This window comes from Petaurus breviceps, unplaced genomic scaffold (genome assembly GCF_028583685.1).
Source record: "Petaurus breviceps papuanus isolate PSGF00001 unplaced genomic scaffold, PetGlider_PUasm1.0 140, whole genome shotgun sequence".
Taxonomy (NCBI): Eukaryota; Metazoa; Chordata; class Mammalia; order Diprotodontia; family Petauridae; genus Petaurus; species Petaurus breviceps.
In genome coordinates, this window is record NW_027185698.1 from 46,300,221 (window position 1) to 46,325,021 (window position 24,801).

At 38.3% G+C, this 24,801-nt stretch overlaps 1 protein-coding gene across 2 annotated transcripts in view; it reads right to left on the reverse strand.

The window, feature by feature from the left end:
- Nucleotides 1–1,373: 1,373 nt before the first annotated feature.
- MAEA (macrophage erythroblast attacher, E3 ubiquitin ligase) overlaps nt 1,374–24,801 on the reverse strand; it is a 153,960-nt gene continuing 130,532 nt past the window's right edge. For both annotated transcript variants that reach the window (XM_069071477.1, XM_069071486.1), the window contains 4 exons: nt 17,058–17,166; nt 9,443–9,576; nt 2,938–3,133; nt 1,374–2,550 (listed from right to left, as the gene is read on the reverse strand). In XM_069071477.1, the coding sequence (XP_068927578.1) occupies nt 2,455–2,550; nt 2,938–3,133; nt 9,443–9,576; nt 17,058–17,166 (535 nt within the window). In that variant the 3' untranslated portion in view covers nt 1,374–2,454. The remainder of the gene's footprint in view (nt 2,551–2,937; nt 3,134–9,442; nt 9,577–17,057; nt 17,167–24,801) is intronic.

Genomic DNA, 24,801 nt, shown 5'->3' on the forward strand with positions numbered 1-24,801 from the left:
AAAACCAACTCCTAGTAACCTGGTCCTGCTATACTTGCTCTCCCATCACTATGAGCTCCCTTGACTTCTCCCAATTAACAAAACCAGTATTTTTACCTAAGGAAGTGGTGATCCTACTGCTGGCCAAGGCCAAGCTTTCTATTCTCCCTCTCCTGCCTTTTCTGATACTTCCATCAATCATCTAGTCTCTTGCATCTTCAGACTCTTCTGTGGGCTTTCTCCTATTGGCTCACAAACGCATTTGGATCTCCTTAATCCTAGAATAATCTTCTCTTGACCCTTTTACACCATCCAATTGTACTCTGCGTTTCTCCAACCTTCCATGACCTAACTTCTTGAAACAAGTTATTCCCTCCACATCAGTCTTTTGCAAAGTCTTCTACTCTCACCATTCAGAAACAGCTTTCAGATAACCTAGGACCACCTTATTAAATGCCCCCCTGTTCAGTCATCTTCCTTCCTGTCATGAAGATGCATTTCCCAGAGATGACCACTACCCTACCCCCCTCCTTGATACTATCTTCTTTTGTTTCCATGACACCGTTCCTCCCAAGAAGCAGCCTGGTGTAGGGGAAAGATTGTTTGATATGGAGTCAAAGGAGAAGGCGCCCATCTTCCCAATCACCATCAGCAATGCCACCAATGGGAGGTTAAGCACAGGAGTCATGACAGTAGCAATACTCTCTAGACTGGCACTACTGCTCCCAGCCCAGCCCTCATAGCCCTCAACAGGGGAAGCAACTTTGTGAAGAAGGGGTCAGTCATTCCCCCTAATGGCCAACCAATTACCACACACAATGCAGCCAAGCCAACCTGGCTGAAGCAGCCTGAGATGAGGCAAGAGGAAGCAAGTCAAACCACCACTACCACATTAACCACCTCTTCCTTCAGACTCTGGTGGGTACAGCCTAGGCCCCTGAAATCAAGAACACTGGGCATAATGGCATTAAATAATGATGTTAAGGAAGAGACATTAACATCAGCCATTGCACCCTAAGAAACATCGGTCTTTTCATTTGACTTGCAGCTGAAAGATTCCATATATATAATCTCCCCCTTATAAGTGCGTGAAATATACTTATGTCTGCAAGTGTAGGAAGCAGATATAATGGGGAAGACAACATACATGGAAAAACATGAGCACTTTGAAAGGAGGGGCTCTCTTACTTTTTCTATGGGTATCTACAGTGCTTAGCACAGTACTTGGCACGTATCAAGGGCACACTTGACTCACGCATTCATTTAACTCAATCTTCTGAGCAAAAGAAAAATGATCAAAAAATGGCTGTTGAAAGCAGAGGATTGGAGTGGATGGATGGCAGAGGAAGACGAATCACATGGACTGAATCCATGTTGGGTCAGAAATACAATGCTTTTGTATAAGTAAGAAATGGAAAACAATTTTTATTAACATGTTTTACATTTACAATTTTTTTATTAGCTAATCAACATCAACATGCAAAAATAAGCGCTAAATACAAACCTCTACAATACGGTTTTGTTTAAGCTACAATGGTTGGTTGGTTGGTTTGGAAAAGTCATCAGTAATTGTTGAGGCTGAACTATTAGTTTCTGCAATGAATAATATTTAGACCCTACACGTATGTTACCATCCTGCAAGGCCTCTTCAGAAACTGTCCAAAACTAGCTGATTTTCATGTGAATACATTCTCAAAGCAAGAAATAAGGCAGTAGCACTAATGATTTGATATTAACCCCTATGCATATAACTAAGAACTTTAGAAAGACTTTCACACGAGGAGGGCAAACTGGAAGAGTCTATAAAAACAAGCAATTTGGTCTGCTTGCCATGCTATGTTTTCTTGGTATTTTGGCAGCATCTTTAAACTTCTGTGTTTGGAACAAACAACTTCTGCTTGACTCTAGGATGAAGTCATCATCTCATGATCGTCACATCCCTGGAAGTGCAAGGTCTTAAACTCAACACTATTATCACTTCCCTACAGGATCCACAGCAGAGAACACAAGAAGCTCTCATGGAGGAATCCCCTTGCTTTTCCATGTATGATCATTAGCAAAAAGGGAGAATAACTGGAAAAACAAATGGGGAAAAGAATTGAGTCACATTTTTAAGTGGGTCTGAAGGTCCCTCAGTGTTTAAGTCATCCTTAAAAGAAAATTTATTTTTGAAAGATTAAAGTACTTTTCAGAAGCATCAAATTTGTGACTCATGTTACAAAATCCTACCAATCAAAATGTTGTTTTCAAGTACAAACTTATTAAGTCATATTTCCTCTCTAAGAGTAGTTATTGTTGCTCATTGATCTTTGGTCGCAAGAAACAACATTGCCACCGACAGGTCTGATCCTCAAGATGGCACATTGTGCTTCTTGGCCATGCAAGGCCATGCCTGAAGGAGGCAGGCCACCCCCTATGCTGCGTCCCATTCCAGCTGGCACTGGCACTGGCACTCCATTCTGGGGCCAAGGGGATCTACATGATGTACACTTTCTCAGCTTGTGAGAAGTTGAAAACTTCTTTGGTTCTTGGGCACACGACTTTGTCATCTTGACGAATGGAAAGCAAGGACTGAAAAACAAGATAAACAGTGAATGAATGCAAACAAATCAAAATAAGGCAGCCCTCCACAATTCAGAAACCAGATTATAAAGGATCAAAATGAGCCTGTTTTGTAAAAGTTCTGTAGAGAAGACAAACCTTTCAAAGAGAACTCTTATACATTCTTCTTTTTCCCCACTGAATCTGCCACAAACCATTTACTTGTCTTACCCCAATGGAACTGAATATCTAGAATTATTCTTCATAATTTGTACAATTTCAAAAATAAGATTAATGGAAAAACAAAGGAAACTAGAAACCCTGATCCTTATAAATTCTCTTCCTACACATGCAGACATAGTGATGCTCCACTGTCTGAAGTAAGAGAACACTGGAAAAAGTAGAGAACGAACTTACATTGTAGCCATAGACATATCCATTTGGTAGCATCATGGGTGGATTGTTTTCATTCATGACATCTCCAGAAATCTTGCAGACTAGCCGGGAGTTGGCGCAATGGGCCATAGGCAGAGGCTGGGCCAGCTTGTTCAGTGACTTACTACACACAGGGCAGTCAGGGTTCTTTGAACTTCCATCTTCTTTATAACACTGTCTGTTTCATGTGTCAAGGAATTATAACTTAACAAGGATTGCAATTATTAGAAAAAGCAAGGTAACAACATGGTATAGTGGAAAGAGGATCAGTTTTGGAATCAGGAAACCTAGGCAGAAGATCCAGGTTCTACACTTATTACCTATAAACCTCAGGTAACTCAGTTGTTCTTATCTGTAAAATGAGGGCACTGTATAGCTGACCTCTAAATCTCATACTCTTTTACTTTGAGGAAAGGGACCATTTTTTGATGAACTATTTATTGCAATATATAAACCAACAAAAGTAATCAACTTAACATTTTTACATTTTTGGTATTCCCTGTCAAACAGGTCTAACAAGAAAACGTAGTGTACTTTTACTGGAACTGAGAAAAAAGCAGACACTCCTCCCCTCCACATACATATTTTTTGATGGAGGCATTGATGCTAACTGTCCCCCATGGCCACAACGCTCTCTCTCCACATCTCTGCCTCCTGGCTTCCTTCAAGTCCCTGATAAAATCCCACCTCCTACAGGAAGCCTTCCTCAACTTTTTTTTTTGAGGGGGGAAGGCAGAGCAATTGGGGTTAAGTGACTTGCCCAAGGTCACATGGCTAGTAAGTGTTAGAGGTGGGATTTGAACTTGGGTCCTCCTGACTCCAGGGCTGGTGCTCTATTCACTGCACCACCTAGCTGTCCCCTCAAATCTTAATTCCAGTGCCTTCTCTCCAGTTTATCCTGTATATTGTTTGTTATGTACATGGTTGCTTGCATGTCATCTCCCTCACTATACTGAGCTCCTTGAGAATAAGGAGGTCTTTTGCTATTCTCAGAGGCACTACATAAATGTTTACCTACTGACCAACACTAGTGCAAACAGGTAAAATACAATTAATTTGAAGTGCCTGAATAAAAAAGAACCCTGCCTTGCCCTCTGCCTCCTCCTCCCCTTGCCTGCCCTCACCTGAAAGGAACCTAAATGATGTCTGGCACTGTGCTGGACCTGGATTTAGGGATCTGGGTTGGAATTTTGCCTGCAACAGTAATGAGCTTTGTGAACCTGAACTGAACCTAAGGTTCAGTCTCTTTCTTTATAAAATGGGGACAGGACTAATCTCCTCTGTTATGAGGACCCCATACCTATAAAGCCCTCTACAAATCTAAGTGCACTACAGAAATGTTGGGTGTGATGATGACGATGACAGAGACAGATCATGAGGCACTTAAAGGTGATGATTAACCATCTCTGGTTAAGGAAGTAACCTTCCACGCCAATGGAAACTCAAGCAGGTCCCACCAAGGGGGAAAGTTTGGAGGGCTTACCTAGGAATGCATTTTGTATATGCTCTAAGAATCAAATTAACTGAGTTTGAAAACTTTCATAACCAGAATGGCTGCAAGACAATAAGTATCTGGAAATTCTTGAAGATCATCCATTGAATCATACTGTAAGGCAATTTAACAAGTCCCTTATAAAACTGCCTAGTAACTCTGGGAGATGGGTATTGTCATCAGCAGGCAGTACTAGTAATATTATCATAGGTTCTAGATTACAATCCAGAGCTAGAAGGATCTTCCGGTGCCATCTGGTTAAACTTCCTTACTTTATGAGGCCCAGAGGGGTCAGGCACTTGTCAAAGGTTACAGGGATAACAAGTCAGAGGCAGAATTAGAACCCATGTATTTTGACTGGTCAGTCCTTTTTCTGACTGCACTATGCTGCCTGATTTTATATATGGCAGAAACTGAGCCTCAGATGGGTTGCTGTTGGTGGAACTGTGAAATGATCCAGCCATTTTGGAGAGCAATTTGGAATTATGCCCAAAGAGTTGTAAAACTGTGTATACCCTCTGATCCAGCAATACCACTATTAGGTTTGTTTCCCAAGGTGATCAGGGAAAAAGGAAAAGAACCTATATGTTCTAAAATATTTATAGCAGCTCTCTTTGTAGTGGCAAAGAACTGGAAATTGAGAAGATGCCCATCAACAGGGGAATGGATGAATAAATTGTCGTATATGATTGTGATGGAATACTACTGTGCTGTAAGAAATGATGAGTTGGTTGATTTTAGAAAAACATGGAAAGACTTGAATGAAATAATGAGTGAAATAAGCAGAACCAAGAGGACACTGTATACAGTAACAGCAATATTGTTTGAAGAGTAAATGTGAATGACCAGACTATTCTGAGTAATATGAATATTCAAATCAACTACAAAGGACCTGCAAAAGCAGCTGCTATCCACCTCCAGAGAAAGGACTGATATACAGAAGTATGTATTGTATGGTTTCATATATAAATCTCTGTCAAATGTTGGCCTTCTCTAGTGCAGGGTTGGGAGGGAAAGAGAGAGACAGCTTGGAATTCAAAAACTAAGTAAAAGAAAAATTAAAACAAGAAAAAAACCCAGAGTGCATTAGTTGTTGAAGTATTATGGGTTCCAAATGCAGTGGTTACAGTGTCAGTGGCAATGAGAACATGTTGACTGCACACTGGCAAATGCTACATTTTTTGTCTGTTACACTATTTCTTGTTTTATCATTAAATGCTGTTGGAATGATTTAGCTTAGTTTGTTTCATGCCCAGCTTTCCCCCTACATTGTGTTTTGTGTATAATTTTCCATAATCTTCCTCTGTACCATTTTGAAAATGAGTTTGTATGCTAAACTGTGGTTGCTATTATCTGTTAAGTTCTTGCTTGGAGATAGTTATCCTGGACACTTTTGGTTTTCCTGATATGGCAAATGCTATATATCAATTAAGTTTTTTTTTTTTAAAGCAGCAGTAGTCAAAAAAGGATCCTTACCTTTATCTATTTCCTATTTTTCAGCACCAACAGTGTACTTGAATAGTTCAAGCTGAAGTTGCTATAACTGCACAGTGTTCTTTTTTACCTTTTTACCTTTTTTACCTTCTTTTTACCTTATAAACCTTATAAGTTTATTTAATTAACCTTTTATCTAACCAGCTGGTGTTCTGACCACACATAGAACAGTGATTCGGAGATGATTCCCAAACTGCCAAATAGCCACTTTCTGCTTGTTAAAATTCCCCATTCCCCAATATTCTTGTGACCAAATTATGTATATGACTGACAAGTAGGAAATACTACAAACACAAAAGAATCAAGACTAAGGGTCAACCCAATGGTACTGGAGATATGTATGCAGGCACAGTGTGCTAGACTCAGAATCTGGAAGATCTAGATTTGAATCTTGCCTCTAACACTTAGTGGCTGTCTGAATATGGGTCTTCTTTCATCTCTCTGGGCCTCAATTTCCTAATATATAAAAAGAGTGTTTTGTTCTAGATGACCTGAGTTTCCTTCTATCTAAGCGGGAGCTAGAGAAGAATCCAAAAGGTGGTAGGATCATTGCTCAGGAATGATAGGATGAAAATAACCCATGACGGCTGCAAAGGCTAAACTACTCAACTCTTGTTTTTGTGTTTTCATTTAATGAAAATATTCTTTAGTGCTGGAAAGGATGCACAAGAAAGGTTAGCAGGGGGAAGAGACTCAAGAAAGATGGTGAAGACAGAAAACCTCCAGCCATTTTCAGTGAGTTGAAGTTACCAGCTCAGGATAAACTATATCAAAGAACAGTAATAATGTTGCTATGGTTCAGTCGTGTTGTGCCCCACCTGGAGTTTCTTAGCAAACACACTCTAGTGGTTCACCATTTCCTTCTCCAGTTCATTTTACAGTTGAGAAAACTAAGGCAAAGGGGCTGACTTGCCCATGGTCACACATCTAGTAAGTGTCTGGAGTCAGACTTTAGCTCAGGAGAAGGACGCTTCCTAACTTTCTCTACTGTGCCTCCTACCTGTCCATAATAATCATGCTAATTAAACTAGTAAACCATTGCCTCAATGTTCATCCTCTGACTGCTCTGCAGTATTTGACAATGCTGACCATTCTGCCTCTTTCTGGATGATATCTCCTCTTCAGGTCTTTGTCATACTTTCTTTTCCTACCTGTGTAAACACCCCCACAATCTCCTTTGCTGATTCGCTGTCCTTGTTATGTTTACTAACTGTGGGAGATCCCCAAGGACCTCTGCTGGTCCTTCCTCTCTCTACCCTGGCTCACTGGGTGATCTCAATAATTCCCATGGGTTTAATTATCATTGACATGCATATAATTCCCAAATCTATCTTAGCGATCTAATGGCTGTTTCAAACAGGATATTCCATACATATCTCAAAGCTCAATATATCCAAAATAGAACTCATCATTTTTCTCCTCAAAACTATCTCTCCTTCAAAGCTTCCCTATTTATATCTAAGGTACCACCATCCAAGCTTGAAATTTTGGCATCATTCCTGATTCCTCAGACAGCAAATAGAGCCAAGGGTTGAACTCAGTTCCTTTGGATCCAAATTCAGAACTTTCAATGGTAATAGTTGAGCAGCAACTCACTTGTCTATGACACTTGATGGTTTACAAAACATTTCCTTTATAAAGCGGTGAGGTTCAGATTGCTATTATCCCTATCACCATTTTAAAGGTGAGGAAATCAAAGCTGGAGAAGGTAAAGTGATTAGTGAGTAAGCTGAATAACTAGCCTAGGCACTTCAAGCTAAGTGTTCTTTCCACTTCACTATCTTGCTGTTCATTGAAAGAGACCTCTTCCTTATGCTAGCTAGAGGCTTTTTGTTCAGTGGAGGGTACCTAGATGAACTGTACTGGGCCTTCCAACTCTGAGATTTGTTGAGTTTGTGGCTACTCTTACAACATATGACAGATAACTCAGGGGCAATAATGGTTCAACTGAACCATCAGTTTCACTGTTTAGCTGAAACCTAAATCAAGGACTGGTCTAAACCAAATCAGCCAACATTTTTGAACACAAATGGTACATTGATAATTACTGACTGTATATCCTTAATATCACTATTTAAGTCTTCCTTGTTTCTTTAGATTATAATCAGAATAAACCTGTTGCACAGATAAGCAACTGCTGGAGAAAGCTGGACCAGGAATGAGGGGGCTCCATTCTGACTGTTAAGAGACACCTTGGCAAAGTCTATTCCTTCTCTGCACTTCAAAGTCTTCATCTGTAAAATGAGGGATGAGACTAGAGAATTTCTAAGGTTTTCTTCTAGATCTAACATTATATTATTCCAGGTCTAGAGAAAGGTATGGCCTGCTTTAAAGTCTGTTTAGAAAAAAATCAAGTTATTAAGTCCTGGAGGATATAAATTCAGTGAGAAAACATCATTCTGCATGAACAATTGGATGACTTTTGGTGTTTACATAAAACCTAAGAGAATTTTCTCTGATGAATCATTTCTTGCATCATTCTTTTGGAAGTATTGCCATGAAATATTACCAAATCGGTATGATCATTGGTTAAATCAAAACTAAGGAGTATCTTTGAAGGGTTTCTTTTTTTAAGATCATAGATTCTGAGTGGGAAGAGACCTCAGGGGTTCATCTAGTCCCACTTGCTCATCCTGTGCATGAGAAAACTGAGGCTCAGGTTCTGTGACTTGCGCTAAGTTACACAGACTTAGAGTGCTAGCACGAGGGAGAGCACTGAGGTCTTGTGCCTAATTCCAGTGCTCCTACTCTATTACAAAAACATGGAGCAGAAAGCGACATCAGAAACCATTTTATAAATGGACAAACTGAGACCAGAGAGGGGAATGGTCCCCTGAATTTGAGTAGGCTGCACACCATGGTAGGAACACATTCCTCTTGAGCCTTCCATGTTAAAATACTTATCCTTCAAGGTTTGAGCTGGTTGTCTTCTCTTTTGTGAAACCTTCCTTGACATTTTTACAGGACAGTGTCATCTTTTCCTATAAGCACTTCAGATATCTTCTCTGCCCTCATCCCATTCTACCTAGCAGAGCATACTTTTGTGTGCACATGTTTTCTCCTCCTTAGAAGATTGTAAATTCCTTACAGAAGGGACTTAGATACTAGGTTGCTTGCAATCTCTGTATCCTCAGCTCTGAGCACAAGGCCCTGGCCCCATGTTTAAACCCTCTGTCCAAGACAACATAACTAATGGGTGCTGGGGCTGGGATTTAAAACCAGGTCATCTAACTTGAAGTCCTATAGACTCTTTATATCACACAGCACTGACAAAAATAATCACAAACCTGTGTTTCTTTAAAAATCAGGTCAGGTTCATCACTCACTTCACCTCTTCTATCTTACAGAAAACCTGCTTATTTATCCAACGACATTCAGGAATTACATGAAAAAATTTTGTTCCTGTAAAATAAAATTCATCTTATTATTATTTTGATAGGAACCAAATAAAAATGGTTTAAGTTCATATTATATTCACAATTTGTAGACAAGAAAGGATACGGTGTTTTTATGGCAGAAAGGCCAGCCTGGAGTGTGATGGTGAAGACTGAGTTATTTCCCAGCTGATGTAGTCTGTAATTATCATACCTAAACTGCTGAATCAGCATCCTCCATCGGGCAGGGTCCAAAAGATCCTGTAATGAAATAAAAGAAAAAGACTAGAAACAAGGTCCCTTTCTAGCTCCAAGATTCTAGATGAGAACTATTTATCCTCTAAGCAAAATTTCATAGAATGCTCCATATTAATTTCAACCCAGATATTCCAATGCCATCAGATAATTAAATAACCTGATCATCAAAAAAAGGATTTGTTTTAATAAAAGAAGGTGAATAGGGGGGCAGCAGGAAAAAATCACCAGATGGCAATTATAAGCATTTCATTGGGAGACAGGAGGAAATGAATTTTAAAATGAAAATATTTTTTTCCAATGTAGGCATTTACAGTACTGAAGGTCATTACTGAAACTTTGTTATTTTTATGCTTTGATTTAAAACCCACTGATATGACCTTAATATTCTGTATTTAATTTTCTGGAATGTTGGCTTGGTTATGAAGCGAAATTAATACTCTGGAATGTCAGAGTTTTTCAAGCTACTGGGAATTAAAACACATGACTGAGCAAACTTCTGTCAAAGAAATAGAAATGTTATAAGTCCAGTGAGCTCTGCTGCATTAAGTGCCCAACAGGACTCAAGCAACAGAAACAAATACTATCTAGCAAAGTCAAACCTCCAAATCTAGTATTTTGAGAGCCTCAGGTTCAAGAAGACAGAGGAGAGGATAGAGGGATCCTTCATTTTAGAGAAAGGCCTCTCTTATTTCAAAAATGTAACTTAACCTCAGGCTATGAAAACAGGTTTAATCTAAATTGCATCTAAATCTATGGGATTTTAAGTAGAGGAAAATCCTGTTTAAATTAACCCTGTCCTATAGAAAAAAATCAGTCTTTTTGGTTAGTTGAGATAGAATGGAGGAAAACTGACCCCCTAATCCTTGGAAGTAGAAATCAAAGTAGCTCATATAAACAGTTGGTTAGTTGTTTAATTCTAAATGAGTGTCATAGACATTCTTGTATTTGGGAGGCATGTCAATAAAATTCACACACAATCCAAAGTTGTTTTTTTAAATTAATTCCAGTAATGTTCTCTTTCATTTCTCATAAAATGTTTTGTAGGGCACAGTGCAGACAAAATACTCAAGAAGGCATCTGAGCAGCCTACAGATTCTGAGTCACCACCAAGAAAATTATCTTGATACAAAAAGGTTCGAGTCATGTCTTGGAATGGTATGAATTAATTCACAATACAAAACATGCACATATATAGACTTAATTAAATGCCTGCACCCAACAAAGAGTTCACACATTTAACAATGTTTGTGCTGAAAAACTGCTTTCTATGCACTCTCTGACATGTGGCTTCTGTAAAGCTAAGTATTTTGTGTTTTTAATTGCCTCTGGGAGTTGGTATGTACCCAAATCCCAACTCTACCTCACTGTGGAGCATGGTAAGGAATTTTTTTTCTATTGGTATTTTTTATTTTACTTTATTTTTACATTTAATTTAATTTGGGGGGGTTACATTTTAAATTCTGCACTGTCTCCCTCCCTCACCCCCCACTAAAGAAGGCCACTATTTGACAAAGACAAATTTATATAAAACTAAACTATGCATACTTCTGTTTATCATCTACAAGTATTTTTTGGAAGATGAAGAGAGAGGCCATTAAATATTATGGTGCTTGCTGTAAGATTTAAGCTTCTCTTGGTTAATGGTGGATAGTGTCCCTGATGCCTCCACCCCACCATAGGTACTCACTCTCTGTTCTAAACATTTTTCCAGCACATATGCAAACAACTAGTCTTATCTCACACTTACTGGGGGAGGGGACAGGTATGGCCTACAGTTCTCTGGGCTACTCAGGTGCTCTACAGTTAGAAACAAATGACAACCAGGGAACTGCTATTTAACAACTGAATGGCACTAACAGCCAAAGAGCTTCACTAAGTTTCCTAAAGGTAATGGAGTCTGCAGCCACCAGGGAAGGAGGGAAGGAGGGAGGGAAGGAAGGAAGGAAGGAAGGAAGGAAGGAAGGAAGGAGGCAAACCAGCCCAGCCCTGTGCAGGGATCAGACAAGCACATGCTGTGTTATCTTGGAGGTGTGTGCTCTTTGCTCTAGCTCATAACACGCTAGGCAAACTTCATACACACACCAACAAAAACATGCATGTAGAGATGAGACTGGAGAGAGAGCTGAGGAAGGCGCTTTAGTGGGTCTCATAATCAGGGGCACTGGGAGATAGCACCATCCTACAACAATGAGAAAAGATACACGGGGATATAGGATTTGGAAGAAGATACATTCAAAGGCATAAATTTATCATTTTATTGGAGGATTATTTTCACATTGATGAATGAATAAAAAAGCATTTATTAAGGCCTTACTCTGTACCTGACACTGTACTAAGTGTTTAGGCAAGCCAAAAAGATGATAATCCCTCCCCTCAAGGGGTTTTCTCTTTAATAGGGGAAAACAATACAAACTGGGCAGTGGAAGAAGGGGACAGAGTTTGCTATGGGAAATTACTGGATGATGATGAATGGCATCATTAGGGCAATTTATTAACTTGGTCTTTATAGTGTTGTTTTAATTACTGTTCTTAGAGCTAAACATGAAAAGTAGGAGGTGCAGGGTAGTGAATCAAAAGGAAAACATAGGGATTAGGCCAGAAAGAAATTAGAGTGACTTGGGAGTCATTCATAGAGTGATTTCAACAGAAGCTATTGGAACAGCTGAAGGAGCCTAGTGGCAAGAAGGTCAATCCTGTTCTAGAAAAGGCTGCTCCATCACAATTAGAACAATTCTTTTAAATTGGACTGCCAAAGACCGACATTTTTAACCTAGCTTAATTCAAAGAATTTGAAAAGTGGAAAATAAATAAAAAATTGTATTAAAGTCCCAACAGTGAGAGCTTTAGCTTAGTAAAATTAAAGAGGGATGAAAAAACTGACCTAAAATATTTATGATTTTCAGGTAAAATTCCATCTTTGAAAATTAAAGAATGTTTTCTCATATAATAGTGAGGCATAGAACTATTTTCCTAACTAGGTATAACAAAACCCTGTCAAATGAAATGAACTGTCAAACCTGGACTTCTTTAATGGTCTTCACAAGAGAGGGATTACCCTGTACCGATAAAAATGACAGTCATCTTTAATTTTATAAAAAGTTGATCTGCTGATCATTTGGCTCTAGTCGTTTAGAAATCTTGCTGAATGCTTTAAAACTAGTGCCTTTGACACAAGGAAACCATCAAAGAATAACTTTTATTTTCTTTTACCATGGAAAGTCTCTTCCTAATGAACTGCTGGAATAATTGCATGACAATGAATTTGCCACATATATGCCATGTAACCTACCACAGTTTATAGTACCTTTGCTTGAGAAAGCTCACATTCAGTCTAAGACTGTAGCAAAATCATGACATCTAAGCAATCATAAATCTCATGCAATAATAGACTTTATGTTAAACATCAAATTTAATTTCAAAGTCAGAAATATTCACAATGGGGTGTGGACTGTGTGCTTTCATGCTCTCTCATCCCTGAGTACAAGTAAGACAATTGTAAAATTTTCCCCTGTCCAATATTACCCCACCCCCAGACAAAAACCCTATTTAGACAATAAAAAACTTAAACTGCTCAAACGTTTAAAATGAGTAAGAATTAATATTTTAAACAAAGACCACTTTAATTTCTTGTTCTATCACTGGTTTAGAAATATTTCTTTATGGCACAAGATGGAAGATGATTTGATATCCCTAAGTACAATTTTGTGTTTTAGGCTGTATTTCACATATCATAGACCAAGAAGTTACCACTTGTTGGGAGTTTTTATCTGAGAATCTGTTGGATCCTTCAGGTTTCCTGGATAGCTTTCTCAGTTTCTTCCCTATTTTGAAAATTTTGAGTTGTGATTTTTTTTCCTATCTAAAATACTACTGAATTGCTAACTCAGAAAATTTTCTTCCATGTTTAGAAGTTCAACAATGAGTCTAATAATATTTATCTGAGAGACTGAATAACAGGACTTTAACTGTCAAAAAAGTATGACCCAGAAAGCTACTGTCCTGAAGAATTTGCTTTGATAAGCATGTATTACCAGGCAAAATCGAATCCTAAATTTTGATCGTCAAGGGAAGAACAATTTAGTTCACAATAGCACATTATTAAAATCAAACACTGTTCTCTTTAGGCTACTAAAATGCTTAGTAAGTAAAGAGTAGTAAATAACAGTGAGATCATGAAATTCTTTTAGTAGGGCCCCAACCTTACAGAAAATCCTCACATAATGAAGGGAGTAATCAAAACTTGAGGTCTTACTTCCACTTCCTGTCTCAGGAAAAACTGTGGTATTTGAAAATGATTACCTGACTAACTGGAATCCCTTATAAACATGACTCAGAGGCTCTGGACTTCCTTAAATATTCAAATCGAAGAGAAAGAATCTACTAAGTTTTGGCTGACTTTTAAATTTTGACAATGATGTGGTCAAATAGAGGCCAGAGAACCACCACAGAGCTCACTGGAGGAATGTGTTCATTTCTGGATCCCTCTTTGTCTTGTTGCCTCGCCTTTGTCTGGGGAGACACCAGGATGATTTTTACATCAGTCTTGCTTCTCAAAGTCCATTTGATTTCTGCTGAGTTAATAATGGCCACTAGATGACCTCTTGGAGCACTATGCCAGGAACTAGTACCACATAAAATCAAAGCTGTACATCTGATTTGGTTTAATTACAATGCAAGCTCAGCAAAACCTTTTGACTTAGGGTCATTGTTTTTTCCTACTAAGACTAAAACTTATTTTTTATCCTTTGGTGTCCTGATTGCATGGTATTCTTCCTATTTTTTTTTCCTGGTCCTTTTATATTTGATTTATATAGTACTAACCACAGATGGGAACTTTAAGCTCCCTCATTTTAAAAGCTACAAGTTTTTAGGCTTTAAAAACCCTTATGCTGCTACTGATTCACTACCAACCAAAAAGGCTTCATTTAGTTACTTCACAATGTAGCACTGAATATTTTCTAGCTTGGCTATCCTTCATGCAACTTTGGATGTCTCTAACAGGCTAGCTGGTAACTGTAAACCTGGTGGGGTATATCGTAGAAGACACAATGATGCCTATGCCACAGTTTCCAAGGCCTATTATACAGTTTGTTGACCTAAACTGCACAGGAAATTTCCAATCAAATTTGGAAACTTTCTCACCCTTCGTTCCTTCTTTGACACCTTCCAAAAGTAAAATTTCTCCCTACCTTGTAAAAACTTATAATAAATCCTGTTACTTTTCACTACCAGACTATTTTTTTTTCCCTTTCAAAACCAACTTTTTCAAAGGGCTGCCATTCTGTCTTCACCTCCCACGTCTCTGCTTATTCCACTTCAGCCTGCTTCCACACCCATGGACTATAACTACACTGAATATTCATCAGTGATCTAATCATCAAATCAGTGGCCTTTTCTTACTTCCCTCCTTGACTTCTCTGCTATATTTGGTCCTGCTGAGAGACATCCTGTATCACGTCTCCATGAAACCTTCCCTTAGAACACTGTAGCTAGTGATCTCTCCTAGCCCGGAGCTTCTATGGTTCTTTGTACCTGTGCTCCTCAGTGGTGATCAGGACACGCTGTCTTATACTGTAGCATCTGGACAGTGAATGCCAACAGCAAGATCTCAGTTATTTCAGCTTAAAATCACAATCATTTCTGTCTACCTCTCTTCTAAACTTCCACATTGAATCAGCTGTTAAATCCCACCAATTACATCTCTGTGACATCTCTTGTATCTATTGCCTCATTCCTCACTCCAACTGCCACCATATTTGAAGCTCTCATTACCACTTGCATGGTCGATTACAGCAATCTTCTATTTGTTCTCCATGCCTTCACTTCAGGCTCACTCCTCTCTAGTCCATCTTGCATACAGTGGCTGAAATAATTTTCCTAAAGCAAAGGTCTGAGTATTTCCCTCCCCTGCTCAATCTTCTTTGGTCAAATGTTCTTTCCTTCCTACTTGAGCATTTTGCTTTGTCTTTGTTACTCCCTACTTAACATTAACATATTACTAAGAGAATATAACTATCTTGAAAGCAGGGATTAACTATTTAGAATCTATGAGTCCCCAATGGTTAGCAGAGTTCCATACCCACAGCAGGTTAAGTGTTCTGCTGTTAATCAGTAACCCTTCACAATGTCTAGCAGACATATGGACTACCAATAACAGGCTTCAAGGTTTGCAGAGCATTTAATAAATCTCCTCTGATTTGATCCTCATAACAACCTACTGAGGAAGTCCTAAAGGAATTATTGCTCCCATTTTATCATCAAGTAAACAGATTCAGAGAAGTGATTTTCCCATAATCATAAAACAAGTTATTATGAAAGGACAGATGGAAAACAGGTCTCTCCTAACTTGAAGTCCAGGTTTTTTTGTATTCTGTCCCACAGTCTCCCAAGAAGGCTGTTCAATAAACATTTGTGCAATGACTGACTGAATGAACCTCTCTTGGCACTCAGTGTCTCCCTCCTTATAACTCCTTTATCTGATATCAAAGCCACCTACATTTATTCCTGACTTACTAGGCTCTAGGATCCATGAAATCTACAGGTCATTTATTTCCACAATCCTCATAGTGAAGGGCCTTGAAAGAAGTATAGGCACTGGGGCAGCCAGGTAGCACAGCGAGTAAGAGCACTGGCCCCAGCGTCGGGATGACCTGGGGATCAAATCTGGGCTCAGACACTTAGCACCCATCCAGAAACACCTGGCTGTATAACCTTGAGCAAGTTACTTAACCCCAATTGCTTAAAAAAAAAAAAAGTATAGGCACCAAGGCCTAGGGAGCAGCTAACCACTAGAAATGTAATAGAATTATGATGGCACCATAAGAAAAGAGAAGAGACACTGTGATGAGTGGATCAAAAGCCAGTTTCTGAGTGAGGATGATATAGGGTCAAGTTTCCCCTCTGACCCATACTGGCTATGACCCTGGGCAAGTCACTGAACCTCTTGGTGCCCCAGGCCAATCTCTAATATGGCAAGCTGTCGAATGGTGGCCCACTCGCCCTAGTAGAAGGGAATTCCTCACTGGGAATTACCTATATCAATGAAATCAAAAGTCTGGATTGGGGAAAAAAAAAGAATCAGCTGTTACAAAGCGAAAAATGCAGAACCAGAAGAAGGTAATGATTTTTTAAAAAGCAGCTATAAGCAGATCAATGCAGTGACCACATTACTTATTCCTGAGGACAGAGAATGAAATAGAACTCCCTCTAAGTGGTAGTAACTATGGCTAATAAACACTATCTACCCATTTGGAGGCTGTCTCTTGGTTGATTTTTCTTTGTTACATCAGAGTTTGGCGTTTGGGAAGAGACTATGGTATAAAGAATGAAAAGCGTCAATAAAACTTTAAAAAATACAATAAAAAGTATGATCACATATAAATGGTGGCACTAAAGATGTCAAAAGAAAACATTTTTTAGTCAGGAAACTATGGAAAACCACAATATTATCTCATTTAGTTGACTATCACAATTATTAAAGTTACCTTATAAGGAGAGATATGAGTGTCTGAAGGAAAGGCTAACATTCCCATCACTTGTCGAACCTCATCCAACTGACTTCCTTCAGCTTGACTGAAGTGCTTTCTTGCATGTCTAAAAAACAATTTGGAATATTTCAATCTATATTATTCATCTTAATGAATCTGAGATGAAAAATAAAAGCATTTGTATAATCTGTATAAAAATATTTAGAAAAGGGAAGGCTTAGCTGAAAACTCTTAGGGATTTTAGATACAAAATCAATAGTAGAACATGTATACACTAGATATGAAGGGATAAATTATTTTAGTATTAAGAGAATATATCACATATTTGAAGCTCCAAGCTCAAAAACATTAACATCATATTCAACTCATTTGCTTATTACAATCTATCATAGTAATACCTACCATTTGATAGAAAACTGGTAAAGCAATCAAGAAATCAGATCTCTCTCTATTCTGTTAGATATAACACTGGACCTTTTCATGCAGGTCCAAAGGTGGCAAATGTAGTCATTAACTGATCATTTCATTTACTAAGATATAAACCAAAAATGAAATGAAGCAAGTACATAATACTTCACAGGATATACTAGAGACCAAATTAATAATTAGACATGAACTTGCTCATTCACATTTTTGTTAAACAGTCATTTGTTTAAAAAAATTGTCATTATTCATTTATATAGCACTCTTACAAAACTGTAAGACCCTTCAGCTGCCCAACAGAAACAAATGAGTACACTTAAATCCACAATATACTTTCAAGACTAACTATTCTTCACTTGTCCAAATGTTTTAGACATAGAAAGTGGAAATAGGATGCAGTTAATGATCTATTAAAATTTTACTGTTATTTTTTAAGCATCATGATAATTTTCCCCAGCATCCTTCCCCCTCCCTCTTTCAGAGAGTCATCCTGAATAAATAATATTTTAAAATTTAAAAAATAATCAGCATAACTGCTCAGAATTTTAACAAAGTCTGAAAATGAGTGCAATGGACCAACATACTTGTGGGACTCCCACCTCTGCAAAGGAGTGAGGAAGACATCTCACATTTCTTCTTTCAAGTCAAGTCTGTGCTTTGAAAATTTGCAACATTCATTCATTCATTCAGTTATTCTGGTTCCATTTACAGTGCTTCAGTCACTATGCATACTGTTTCCTTAGCTTTATTTCATTACGTTACCTGGTTCATGGAGATGTTTTCATGGTTCTCGATTTGTCACATTCATCACTTTTTAGAGCACAGTAACATTCCATTACATTCATATCCAAGTTTGTTGTATATCATTCCCTAATCAATGGACATCTACTTTGTTTCTAATTTTTTGTTATCACAAAAAAACTGCTATAAAAATTTCTGTGTATATGGGGACTTTCTTCCAAGTAATGTCATCTTTGTATATGTATACACACACACACAAATATATGCATATTAAGTAGTGGCATCTCTGGGTCAGTGTAGGGACATTTTAGTCACTTTATTTGCATAATACCAAACTTGTTTAAAATGGTTGTACTGATTGATGACTCTGCCAATAATGTCATCTCCCCACAATTCCTCCAACACTGAATATTCCCATTTTTGTCATGTTTATCAATTTGTATGATATGAGGTGAAACCTCAAGGTTGTTTTGATTTGCATTTCTTATTATTAGTCATTTGGAGCCTCTTTAAAAATAGGGTTATTAATAGTTTACAATTCTTCCTATGAGAACTGCTGAGTCAAATCTTTTGTATTATATAGTTTGGAAGCTACTATTATTATGTCACTGGAGTGCAAGGTCTAGGAGCTTCCACAAAGCTGTAAAGGTCTCAGGTATAGTCTCCCTGGTAGCCTGTGTCTGCTGTCTGAGAACCAGTACAGTTAGACTCAACACTAGTTGCTGGGTCCTAGGTGAGAAATTCTTGGCCAAGCCAAGTCATGAAACAAGGAAAAATATGCAATATTTCTCTGACCTGAGGAGTGTCCTTCCACTCCTACAGTGGAAAACTGGTAACAAAAGAGGCAAAGGCTATCAAGAATCTGTGTTTTTAGGTGGTCTATAAAAAGTAATTTAATTGCTGATGCTCTAAATGTATGATGATACTTGTTCAATAACCAACAGATCTATATACTATTGCTTTTGTTTTTTTTGCATTTTGGAGGGCGATTGGGGTTAAGTGACTTGCCCAAGGTCACACGGCTAGTTTTTGGGTTAAGTGTCTGAGGCTGGATTTGAACTCAGGTCTTCCTGACTCCAGGGCCAGTGCTCTATTCACTTTGCCACCTAGCTGCCCCAAGTCTATATACTACTAATGGAGAAATTAAATCATCCATATTGACATAGTTACATAAATAAAAGTATTAGTGACAAGAAAGTTGCAGATAGATGGGAGGACAATTTACACGTTCTCCTTGTAGAGGCATATAAAGGATAATTTTGCTTTCTGACTTCACTGAACATGCTACATTCCTCAAACTGAAAACTTTTCTTCTTTGTACATGTTCTTGTTCAGAACTTAGCTGGAAAAAAAAAAACTCACCTTATTCTGAGTTTTGACATTCTTGACATTACTTATTGCTTCTTCTTTGTACTCATATTCCTGGTTCTAAGTTCCTTTTGTACATGGTCTTTTAAAATGGAAGGATTTTATATCAAATGCAAGAATGCATTTCAAGGGGAATGTAAAATCTGTCTCTAATCCAATGGAGCTAATGTTAAACTGAATGAGAAATGATAAAATTTCAAATATCAGGTGGCCTTAGTAAAGCGACTGATATGACTTGATACAGTCCTGAGGCTGACATCTAGGGGAATAGAGTTTTCTAAAGCTTAGGGGCTCTAGAATGAGAAAGCTCTCATTCTTGAGCCAACCTAGATTTGGAAGTCATTTTCTGAATTAAAATGATTACAATTAAGAGAAAGAAAATCTGAGTGTTAGGTAGTCCTTGATCTGTTCAAGAATTCTTTGAAAGCCTCTGAAGAATCAAAGCTTTTAAAAGGTTTGTCCATTTAACTGTCAAAATTATGCCAAGAGACCCTCCTCTATGTCAAAGTTTTAATTTGTTAATGTTATGCCAGCATTTCATAACACATTTCTATTATAGGCAGACTGATATTTATTCATCAATTTTGTAAAGGACACAGTTCTTTTATATAATAAATCACCCATTTATGTTCAATAATTCAATTATAGTTCTGCCATTTGACTCAGCAAAGTTATTTTATATGGAATTTGACCCCTACTGACTAAATTTAGGTCAACTATTACCATACACTCTAGGAAGTAAATACCAGATTTTTTTTTTTTTGCTTTTTGGAGGGGCAATTGGGGTTAAAGTGACTTGCCCAAGGTCACACGGCTAGTTTTTGTGTTAAGTGTCCGAGGCTGGATTTGAACTCTGGTCCTGATTCCAGAGCCAGTATTCCATTCACTGTGCCACCTAGCTGCACCTAAATACCAGATTTCTTATAGGCCAAAGGAACAACTTGCAGTCTCAGAGTTTATACCAAGGGTACCGGTCAAGTCTGGATCATTAGAAGGCCTGGGGGAAATTAATTTTGACCCTCAAAGTTTAGAAGACTACCAGGAACATAGGTAAGTTGTTTTGCTATGCAAATCTGCCTGTGTGTTTGTGGGGAGGCAGTCGTTAACGCTAGACAGTCAGAATTCTCCTTCTCTGCAGGCCCTTCTGCTTCCCTGCCTCTTCTTATACTCCATTCTTCCAGAATCATTTCACTTCTCCAATGGCTGAATCTAGAGTCAACATTTCTCTCAAGGACTGCCATGACCGTAATAAGTTCCTATTTTTATGATACTTTATGGTTTACAAGACATTTTCTTCATAACAATTTGTTCTTCAAACAAATAGGGAGGTGGGTAATACAAGGATTATCCTCATTTAAGTATAAGGAAATTGAGACACAAAGAGCAGGGAGCATCAGAGCTAGAAGCTGGAGCAGTCCAGCGCTCCTGCCGCCATGCCATGCTGCTTTTCTACAGGATTCCACGGAGTGCTTTAGCTTTAATGCCCAATGGGAGACATTCCTTCGGGTCAGGATGCCTAACTTCTCACTGACTAGAAAAAACAGTGGTCTTTATATTGCCTGTGAAGAAATCATCAGTCGGGTCCCATTTGCTGCTGAGAAAAGAAGATTATCAAGTGACCTCAAAGAGAGGCCAAAAGGTCAGTTCTTCAAGTTTTCAGCAAGTTGGTTTTATACCCCAAAAGGAAACTTAAACTAACAACTTCACCTAGAGTTATTGATTTTAGTCCTTGTTTAACCTAATTTCAAAACCTATTAAGAGCCATGCCAGGAACTATGAAAATCGCTGTAACACACAGGAAGATTCCCAAAGAATTAGGGTAACTGAATAAGACTGGGCAGACTGTTAAAAAGAGGAGCTCCTGGAACATAATTTTCCAAGCGACCAAAGAGGTCTAAAACCAAAAAAAAGCATCTCCTACAAAGCTGTGTATAATTCTACAGGGGATAAATGGACCTTCAACGGAAGAGAGGCCTTTTAAAAAGCATTCTTGATGAGAAAATCAGAGTGGAATAAGAATTCTGAAATACAAACATAAGACAAGAGAAACTTAGAGAAATTTATTTGAGAAATTGGAAGAGGCTGTATAACCTTAAAGGGATAACATTCTAATAAGAGAACAAACAAGTGTTGCTTGAGAACCATAAAGTATTAAAAGGCTATTGAGAGAGTTAAGAAAAACAGAGAATCAGGGTTTTTTTTTTTTTTAAAGGGGAAAAGGAAAGAAGTGAAAGGAACACTAACTCAGTAAGGAGAAAGAACAGGGTTAGAACCTACTATTTCTTATAACTGGGGTGCAAGAGAAGGGCACAGAGAAAGGGGTGGGGGAAATGGGCATCAGATGAGGCTCTTTCTTCTCTGAATGAGATGAGGGAGGGTTAAACATCACTCATACACAGAAATGTAGCCATCTAAACAGGGAAATAGTCAGGGATAGGAAGGGAGGGTTTGGGGGAGGACAATACAGCGGACAGAACAGTTTCAATCAAAACAAACTTCCTGACCACAAAGGAGTAGCATAAAAGGGGAGAAGAATGAAAGAACTGGAAATTAAAGGGTGCCCACCAATTGGGGAAGATGAAATAAACTGAAGCATTTAAATATAATAGAATATTATTGTTTTTATTGGAATGTAGTATAAGAAATAATGAGAGACAAACCTAGAGAATTCTGGGAAGTATGAATAGATACAGAAATGAATTTAGCAGAAATAACACTGAAAAGAAAAACAAGACTTAAGATCTCTGAGCAGAGCAACTTCCAACTATAGCCCTAAAGGACCTATAATTCTCATGCCTTACCTCTCGTTTCCTATTTAACTTGTATACGGGTCGTTTGTATATATCTGTTTTCTTTGTTGTCTCTCCAATTAGATGGTGATTTCATTGAGGGCGGCACTGGCACATAGCAGACATGTAATGAAGCAAATTAGTCACCTCCTGAAAGGTGGACTTAAGGTGAAGAAAACACATTTTGGATGTGGGACTGTATGGATTAATTTTTCTTGGTGAAACTTATCAGCAGCGGGGTTTTTGGGGTCTGTTTTGTTTTTCCTCTTCTTGCTTAAATGGGGGAAAGGATCGCAGAAATGATGATGAGAGAAAAAAAGAAAAAAAAAGGAGGTCTATTGAAACATTTAAGTAAGTACATAGGATTACAAAAGAAAGATCAGGATAATTTTAAAAGTAACAGTTTGAAGTTGTTATATACATCTTAAAAGTTTTACACATCTTACCTGGAGTCAGGAGGACCTGAGTTCAAGTCCAACCTCAGACACTTAATACTTACTAGCCATGTGACCTCCAGCAAGTTACCTAACCCCAATTGCCCTGCCCTCCCCCCTCCAAAAAAGGTAAAAAAAAAAAAAAGTTATACGCATCTCAAAAGCAAATACTATGTGGTACAGAGTCAAGGTTTCATCTATAATTCTCTTTTGAGGACTAGCTTGTATACGGAAATACTAATTTTTTGATACTACTAAATTTTTAGTATTTCCATATTTATTGGAACATCATTCTCTCCTGGTCTCCAATCAAATTGTTCCTTCCTTGTATCCTTTGCTGAATCCTCATCTAGGTTCCTCCTTCTAACTGTAGATGTTCCTAAGAGTTCAGTCCTGGGTTCTCTTCTCCCTTTATACTACCTACACTTAGTGATCTCAACAGCTCTTGAGGATTTAATTACCATATCAAAGGCCTCTCAATTACCTCTCAAATATAACTATCTAGCCCTAATTCCTAAGGCTGACCTCCAATCTCAAATCTCCAGCTGCCTGACATCTCAAACTGGATGTCCAAGAAGACATTTTAAACTTAACGTGTCCAAAACTGAACTCATTATCTTTCCTCTCAAACCTCCCTTCTTCTAAACTTCCCTATTAGGATGGAGGACAATACCATCCTCCTAGTCCCTCAGGCTTGCACCCGAGGCATCATCCTTGACTCCTCCCTATCTTTTACCCTCCATACTCAATGTGTTGTCTAGGCCTTCTGATTTCACCTTGGTAACATCTCTTGACTATGCCCCCTTCTGTCCTTTGATACTAGCCCTACTCTAGTGCAGGTCCTCATCACAAGTAGTGCAACAGTCGGCCTGCTTCAAGTCTCCAGCCAATCCTTCATTTAGCTACCAGTGATTTTCCAAAGGTGCAGGCCCTACCATGTCAATCCACTATCAGCTCAACAAATGCCAGTGGCTCCATACTGCCCCTCCAAGACCAAATACGAAATGTTCCATTGACATTCAAAGCCCTTCATAAACTAGCCCCCTTCTATGTTTCAGGTTTCTTATACCTTATTCCCTACCATGTCCTTTTTGATCCAGTGACACTGGCCTCCTTACTGTGCCTTGAACAAGCCACTCCATATCTAGGTTCTGGGCATTTTCTCTGGCTGTACTTCATACCTGAAATGCTCTCCCTCTTCATTTTTCCTACTTATTTTTCCCTGGCTTACTTCAAGTCCCAATAAAAATCCTATTTTCTACTGAAAGCATTTCCCAACTCCTCAATTCTTGTGTCTTCCTTCTCCTGTTCTCTATTTAACCTGTATACAGGTTCTGTATATATTTGTTTTCTCTGTTGTCTCTCCTATCAGATTCGGTGAGCTCACTTAGGGCAGGGGTGTCTTTGGTCTCTTTTTGGTATCCCCAGCATTTAGTACAGTTACTGGCACACAGCAGACACATAAATGTTATTTTGGCTATTTTTGTTAACATTAGAATATATGTAAAATTAACCCAGCTCCCCCTTCTCCCATTCTGTTTCCACTGCCCTCTCTAGACCTCCTTCCCTCTCTATTCCAGTCACACTGGCCTGCCTGCTCTCTCCTCCCTCTGGGCCTTTGCCTCAAGTGCTCACTCTTACAGGAAGCGTTTTTTGGGTACCCATATTTATTACTGCCTTCTCAACCCAAAATTACTTCATATTTATTTAGTGGTATAAATATTGTTTTCTCCCAGTGTAATATAAGTCCTTTGAGGATAGGGGCTGTCATTTTTTGTCTCTATCTTCACACTTAGTAGAATGCTAAGTGTGCTAAGTTTTTTCCTTTCTTTTTTATTGTTATACCAAGGTAACAAATGCTACGCTTATTAGTTCTTTAGATTTACAGAGTATTTTAATATGTTAATTCACAATGAACTTAACAAAACCAATTACAGAATACAGTAATATAAAAAAAATTATGGGAACAATGCTTTCATCAGAGCA